This window comes from Pristis pectinata, chromosome 39 (assembly GCF_009764475.1).
Source record: "Pristis pectinata isolate sPriPec2 chromosome 39, sPriPec2.1.pri, whole genome shotgun sequence".
NCBI lineage: Eukaryota > Metazoa > Chordata > Chondrichthyes > Rhinopristiformes > Pristidae > Pristis > Pristis pectinata.
In genome coordinates, this window is record NC_067442.1 from 7,097,727 (window position 1) to 7,105,595 (window position 7,869).

Genomic DNA, 7,869 nt, shown 5'->3' on the forward strand with positions numbered 1-7,869 from the left:
ATGGCAAGGTTCAGGAACCTTGGATGATGAGAGGTGGTGCAAATTCATTTAAAAATAAAAAGGAAGCACGTGAGGTTTAGAAAGCAGAAATCTGAAGGAAGCAGGAGAGCTGAAAGGGGCTGTGAAATGCCCCTTTGGCGAGTAGGATTAAAGAGAATTCCAAGGCATTTTATACATACATTCACACAGTAGCTGGTGAGGAGGTAGGGCCACTCCAGGACAATGGTGGGAATTTCTGCCAAGAATCAGAGGTGGTGGGTGAGCTACTGAACGGGAACCGTGGAGAACAGCGAGATCAGGGAGGCATTGGGGCTTTCTGCAATCCCTCATGGTGGTCTGATCTGGAGATTAAGGCTCATGAGAGTCACAGAAATTTAGTAGATTGGATTCAGAAATTAGCTTGGCCGTAGATGAGTGGTGGTGGTATTCTGACTGGAGGTCTGTGACCAGTGGTGTTCTGCAGGGATAAGTCCTGGACCTCTGTGATATCTATAAATAATTGGTATGAAAACGTGGGTGTCTGCAGAGGACACAAAAATTGGTGGAGTTGTGAAGAAGGTTGTCTAAGGATACGGCAGGATATAGGGCAAAGAAATGGCAGATGGGGGTTTAATCAGGACCAGTGAGGTGTTGCACTTTGGGATGTCAAATGTAAGAGGAGAGGAAATGACAGGGCCCTTAGGAGCACTGATGGCCGGAGAGATCTTGAGGTGCAAGTCCAGAGCGCCCTGAAAGTGGCAGCACGAGTAGATCAGGTGGTAAAGGCAACGCACAGCATATGGCCTTCATTGGTCAGGGTGTTGCGTGTGGACGTTGGGAAGTCAGGCTGCAGCTGTGTAAAACTTATGGTTGGGCCACATTTGGAGTATTGTGCGCCGTTCTGGTCGCCCCGTTACAGGAAGAGTGTGGAGGTTTTGGAGAGGGTGCAGAGGAGGTTCACCAGGACGCTGCCTGGATTAGAGAGCATGAGCTACAAGGAGAGGTTGGACAGACTTGGGTTGTTTTGTCTGGAGCGGCAGAAGCTGAGGGGAGACCTGATGGAGGTTTATAATTACAATGGTCTTGCCAGGATGGAAATGTGAAATACTAGAGGACACAGGTTTAAGGTGCGAGGGGAAGTGTAAAGGAGATTTATAGGGCAAGTTTTTTTTTACACGGAGTGGTGGGTGCCTGGAGCAGGGGAGGTGATGCAACTGTTTGGACAGGCAGGGAATGGAGAGATGCAGATCATGTGCAGGCAGATGGGATTCGTTAGGTTAGCACAGATATGGTGGGCCGAAGGGCCTGTTCCATGTTCCAGAAACTTTTTTTTAGAAATAGAAGATTGTGGAGGCTGGGAAGCCACACGGGGAATTACAGACACTGAGCAGAGCTGCTTGTACAACCACCCTTCTACAGTGGGGTAGCCTGTGGCGACTGACTGGAGCCTGAAGTTAGGGCAATAAATGACGCATCAGCCCCCTACCCCGACTGGGGAGGTCGGTGTGTTTGCTCACAGATGTGGGCACCGCTCTGCATTGCTGGGTCAGACCGGGTGTGGACCTCAGCGTTCCCTCCCCGAGGGGTCCGTGTGTGTGTTTGGGGGAGGGGGTTAAATTCCTGATGTTGTTTCCCTGCAGCGCCTCTGGCTGGGAGCCCCGAGCGACTGGTACACAGCAGGCAGATCCCCTTCTGTAGATGATGCCAGTCAGGCAGCCTGGTTTTAACAATTCAATAGTTTATTTGATTATTAAAAAAAATACTGCACATCCTGGAAAACAGAGACCAAAACCCAGTGCTGGAATCGCTCGTGGGTGGGGGCCGGATCTCTGACTGTTCCCCGTCTCCACACCCCCTGATTGTACTTGTTCCTTTAACCGTGAGTTTTAATGCGCATTACCAGCCTCACTCCAAACTGGTGCGTGGCTGGGACCTGTATCCATGTCATCGACCCAAAATGTTGACTGGTTTCTCCCTCCACAGACACTGCCTGACCCACTGAGCATTCCCCCTCCATTGGCTGTGTTACTGGGTAAACAGACTTGCCCTGCTGTAGCTGATTAACCGGTTCCCCCTTGCTGTAAAGATACAACAGTTGTCAGGAGTTCAGGACAGGAGCATAACCCCAGGGGCACTACACCACGGGAGGTGCGCTGAAACATCCCGGAGATGCGGTTGATCAGGAGAGAAGCAGGGTGTAGTGTTGACATGGTGGCACAGTTTCAAACAGTGGAGACACGCTCCAGAAACAGTTGGTTTAAGATTTGTCAGGCTACTTATACAGAAGGTTGAAGCACAGGGTAACTTGAGGGATTCTAGCGTCAAACAGTAACGAACAAAATGACACAGGTACAGGGTATCAGTGGGCAGGACACCGAGTACAGGAGGTGGGAGGTCGTGCTGCAAGCTGTAGAGGGCAGTGATGAGCCCCCATTTGGAGAACTGTGTGCAGTTCTGATCGCCCTGCTATAGGAAGGAAGTCATTAAACTGGAGAGGGCGCAGTAAGGTTCAGGGCGTTCCCTGGACTGGAGGGTTTGGGTTACAAGGAGAGGCTGGGGTTGATTTCCCTGGGGCGAGGAGCGGATGAATGGTCAGGGTTGGGGAGGGCAGAGGTTTAAAGGGGACCTGAGGGGCAGGTTTTTCCCCACAGACGGTGCTGCGAATGTGGAACGAGCTGCCAGAGGAGGTGCTGGAACCGGGTACAATTCTGACATTTAAAAGCCATTAATGGAGAGGTCTATGGATGGGAAAGGTTTGGAGGGAAACAGGTCAAATGGGACTGGCTCAGGTAGGTAGCAGGGCTGAGGTGCCTGTACCCTGTATGACTCCCCAACCAGCTGCACAGGATTCCCATCCGAGGGAAAGGACGGACACTCTCTGTACACCTGAAGGTGTTGACATTAAATGAAACAGTGAATGGGAGATGTGTTCTCTGTTCTGCTGCAAAATCGATGCGTGACCACAGAAAGTGCGACGGGTGTGTACTGAGCAGAGGCATGCCCCTGGGACACGAGAGGCACCAGCCGCGTACTCAGCAGCTCCTCTGCATTCTGACAATGTAACAAGGAAGCTGCAGAGGTGGTGTGTTTTGCACTGTGGGTCTGGACCCTGCCCCACTGGCAGTGGTGAGAGAGACAAGGAATAGGGAGACAGCGTGTGGCTGAGGAGCTGGTGCAGGAGGGAGGGCTTCAGGTGCAGGGTCACTGGGACCTGTACAAGAGGGAATGACCAAAGTCCTGACAGGGGCGTTTGCTGGTGCTACCTCAGGGGGTTTAAACTGCCGTGGCGGTGGGGCGGGAACCTGAGCTGTCGGTCGGTGAGCGGAGGCGTTGAAGGAAGGTCGACGCAAGGACAGGCTGGGCCAGGATAATGGGACTGATGGGCTGACGTGTGTTTATTTCAACGCAAGGAGTGTTAGGATCAAGGAACCTTGGATGACGAGAGAGGTTGCAAATTTCCTCGAAACCATAACAGAAGTGTATGCAAAGGTTTAGGAAGCTGAAATCAAACAGGGAAGCAGGAGAGCTAAAAGGGGCCCTGTAAATGTCCTTGGGAGAAAATCTCAGCAGTTTATATATACATGAGGGTAACCAGGGAGAGGGTAGGACCACTCGAGGATAGAGGAGGGAGTTTATGCCTGGAGCCAGAGGATGTGGATGAGTACTTCACCAAGGACATGGAGGACAGCAAGATCAGGTCTGCTGATTTCCAGGGCATGTTGATATCAGGGAGGGGGTGTTGGGTCTCTTGAAGGTGGATGTCTCCAGGGCCTGATGGGATCTATCCCAGGTTATTGAGAGAAGCAAGACAGGAGATTGCTGGGGCCTTGACCAAGATCTTCAGGTCCTCTCTAGCCACAGGCGTGGTCCTGGAGGGCTGGCCATTGAAGACAGCGGGAAGTGGTGGAGGGGTGTTATTCTGACTGGAGGTCTGTGACCAGAGGTGTCCCACAGGGATCAGTGCCGGGACCTCTGTTGTTGGTGATAAATATACACGATTTAGACAAAAGTGCAAGTGGCTGATCTGTACGTTTGCAGACAACAATGAGAACTGGGGGAGTGTGGGCAGTGAGGAAGGTTATCAAAGCTTTCAGCAGCACATATACAGTTGGACGTGTGGGCAGAGAAGTGGCAGATGGAGTTTAGTCCGGACGTGCGTGAGGTGCTGCACTTTGGGGGGATCCAATACAAGAGGAAAGTGTACAGTAAATGGCAGGACCCTGAGGAGCACTGATGCACGGAAGGATATTGGGGTGTACTGTTCTATGTTCAACGGGGCCAGAGGGCTAGTATACAGCACAGAAACTTGTCACAGAGCAATATGGCACGGATACAGTCCCTTCGGCCCAACCAGTCCATACTGACCCAGCTAGTCCCAATTTCCTGCATTTGGCCCATATCCCAAGCCCCACCCCTCCAATGTACCTATCCAAGTGCTTCTTAAATGATCCTGTTGTACCTGCCTCACCCACTTCCTCTGGCAGCTCGTTCCATAGACTCACCACCCTCTGGGTGGAAACAGTTGCCCCTCAGGTCCCCTTTCCCCTCTCACCTGTGGTCCTTCACCTGCTTGGGGGATCGGATTTAACCCCACTGCCAGATCACGACCCACTGTGACAACGGGTAAAGGTTCTGAATCTCCTGGCGCACTTGAACCCCAGGTTCTGAACAACCTCCTGGCGCACTTGAGGTCTAACACGTGAACCGCGGGTCTGCTGGGCAAACTCTCTGAAGCTTGAATCCCCTGAGAGTGGCGGGAAGTTTACGTTGCTGTTGTGTGGGGACCTGGAAATGGAGGTGATGACCACGTTCTTCAACTGCTGCAGCCCTTCAGCAGAAGGGATCCCAAGATATGGACCCCCTGGCAATGGGGAAAGGTTTTGAACGATATCTCCTGCTACACTTTGAAGTCTGAGGCCTGACGAGTGAAGGTTTAGCTGTCAAACTGACCACGGGCCGCCAATGGTTGACAATCAATACAAAGTCCACGAGCTTGTTTCCGTGTTGGATCTTTCTGTGCCTCCAAGTTGTGATGGAGGTGACGTCAGGGTCCTAATGCAATGCCCCTGACTCTGGCTACCACTGGTGGACGTGGCGCCAATCAGGCTGTTTGAGGGTGGTTGGAGCCGTTTCCTCGGGTGGGTGTCATGTCCCTGCCTGCGCCCTGCAGACGGTGGGAAGGTCTGGGGCAAGTCCCTCACTGCGGATTCCCAGACCCTGTTGTGGCCGCAACCTTCCTTTCTGGTCATCTGTTTCCCCCCTCCCCAGGGAGGGGGGGGGGGGCTCGGCAGCTGCTGGTGTCACAGGTAGCTGGTTCGATGCATTGTGATCCCCTGGTCCAATATGTGGGTGCAAGACACTGCCCCAAGCACCCTCTGCGGCCGTCTCCTGGGGACACAACCTCCCGACAGCCAGGGCCACCACCAACCACCCCACCCCACCCCCCACCCCACCCACAGCCCAATTCACCCGCCACAGCACAGCACGGTCACAGACATGTGATGAGAGAGAGGGAGGGAGGAAGGGAGTGTAGTGTTGGGTGTGGGTGCCCTGGGCTCCACAGCCCAGGCAGTGCCGGGAATATTTACACGTCAGAGTGCACCAGGAGTCAAGTGAGTTCGACTGGGGGGGGGGGGTGGGGCAGGGAGCAGGGACCCCGGGTACCAGCGAGCCTTCCTGTCCGAGTCCCACACTCCCCGCCTGCAGGAGAGGGGGGAGGAGGAGGGAGACGTCTCCGGGAGAGGGGGGAGGAGGAGGGAGACGGGGACATCTCTGGGCGTCCCACGGGGGACTGAGAACCAGCTGGGGGGGGGGGGGGGGGAAGGGTGGGGGGTGCATTCACACAGGGGAGTGCAGGTTCCCCTCCCTCCCCCCCTGCCCTCACCGCCGGGAGTCCCGGCGGCCCCTCACGTGGACATGCTGGTGAGGTTGTCGTGCCCCAGGCCGGCCTTGCGTGAGGGTCCGGCTGCCTGACCGGCCGAGCAGTAGTCCTGCAGGTTGTGGCGCAGGCTGACTAGGGCTGAGCCCAGGCAGGCCCGGTTTGGGGCCAGCAGACCCCCGGGCAGCTGGAAGAGGAGGGTGGCCACACCGGCCATCCCGTCGTCGGTGGGCTCCAGGGTGACGGGCCCCACCCTGAAGCAGGGAGCAGGGGGGTGGTGGTGGGGGGCGGGAGGAGGGGGGCAGGCCAGCAGCTGGGGCGGGACCCCCGCCTCGCCCCGGCGCCCATGCCGGGGTCCCGGGCGGACGGGGGCGGCCCGCAGGTGGAGGGGGTTGGCGGCAGTGGGGACAGGGGGGACGGGCAGTGCCTCGGGCTCCAGGTAGACGGTCAGCCGGGCGAAGGGGCGGCTCGCCATCTTGTCCATCTCCTGCAGGTGCCGGCGGCGCTCCCGGCGGGAGTCCAGCCCCTGCTTGGCCTTCCAGAGGAGGACGCAGGCGGCCAGGAACAGGAAAAAGCAGGAGAAGAAGACGCTGAAGAAGACGAAGAGGTCGATGTGAGCCTGGTCCTGCCGGAAGAAGAGCAGCCCCTGGGACTCGCCGGGGCCTGCGCCCAGCAGCGCCATGAAGAAGCGCTGGGTCTTGAGGGCGTGCAGCTGGTAGGGGTAGGTGATGACCAGCCGCTGGCGCACTGCCCTCACCACCAGCACCGTGTGCTGCCTCCGCACTGTGATGTAGGTGGTCAGTCCCTCGGCCCTCTCCTCTCGCAGCAGGCTGGCGTTGAGGGGCTCGGGCCCTGGCGCCTCCCGCCGGGCCTGTCCTGGGCCCTCGCTCTCGGGCGCCAGCCGCACCCGGTGCCAGCCGGTCAGCGGGTCGACGGTGACGGCAAAGGCGGAATGCAAGTCGGCCACGTGGACGTCGACGGCGCCGAAGGTGACGTCCACGGTGACGCGGATATCGACGTTGGTGAACTTGGGCTGCACGGCAAAGAAGACGGTGCGTCCGGCGGGCAGGTTCTTGATGTTGGGCTCGTGGTAGCAGTTGCTCTGCGAGGTGGGGTCGAAGCAGTACTCCTGCTCTACTGTGATCTGCCGGTAGCACTGCCGGCCGCCCGTCGGGTTCCCCAGGAAGTTCTCCTTGCAGCGGGCGCACTGTGGGGGGGGGGGGGGGGGGGGGGGGAGAAACAGGGGTCAGGGGGGGTGCAGCTTCTCACGGGGGGGGGTCGGGGGGTGCAGCTTCTCACGGGGGGGTCGGGGGGTGCAGCCTCGGGGGGGTCAGGGGGGTGCAGCTTCTCATGGGGGGTCATGGGGGGTGCAGCTCACGGGGGTCAGGGGTACACCTTCTCACGGGAGGTCAGGGGGTGCAGCCTCACGGGGGGGGTGCAGCCTCACGGGGGGGGAGGGGTTGGGGGGGTGCAGCCTCACGGGGGGGGGGTCGGGTTGTGCAGCTTCTCACAAGGGGGTCAGTGGGGTGCAGCTTCTCACAAGGGGGGGTCAGTGGGGTGCAGCTTCTCACAAGGGGGGGTCAGTGGGGTGCAGCCTCACGGGGGGTCGGGGGGTGCAGCTTGTCACGGGGGGGTCAGGGGGGTGCAGCTTCTCACGAGGGGTCAGGGGGGTGCAGCTTCTCACGAGGGGTCGGGGGTGCAGCTTCTCGGGGGGGTCAGGGGGGTGCAGCTTCTCACGGGGGGGTCAGGGGGTGCAGCCTCACGGGGGGGGTTGGGGGGGTGCAGCCTCACGGGGGGGGTCGGGGGTGCAGCTCACGGGGGTCGGTGGGTACAACTTCTCACGGGGGGTCGGGGGGGTGCAGCCTCACGGGGGGGGTCGGGGGGTGCAGCTTCTCACAAGGGGGTCAGTGGGGTGCAGCTTCTCACGGGGGGGGTCGGGGGGGTGCAGCTTCTCACGGGGGGTCAGGGGGGTGCAGCTTCTCACGGGGGTCAGGGGGGTGCAGCTTCTCACG

The 7,869-nt window shown here is 58.4% G+C and overlaps 1 protein-coding gene across 1 annotated transcript in view; it reads right to left on the minus strand.

The window, feature by feature from the left end:
• Positions 1–1,697: 1,697 nt before the first annotated feature.
• megf8 (multiple EGF-like-domains 8) overlaps positions 1,698–7,869 on the minus strand; it is a 102,743-nt gene continuing 96,571 nt past the window's right edge. Inside the window, 1 exon segment of the mRNA XM_052045381.1 lies at positions 1,698–7,064. Within this exon segment, the coding sequence (XP_051901341.1) occupies positions 5,886–7,064 (1,179 nt within the window). The 3' untranslated portion in view covers positions 1,698–5,885.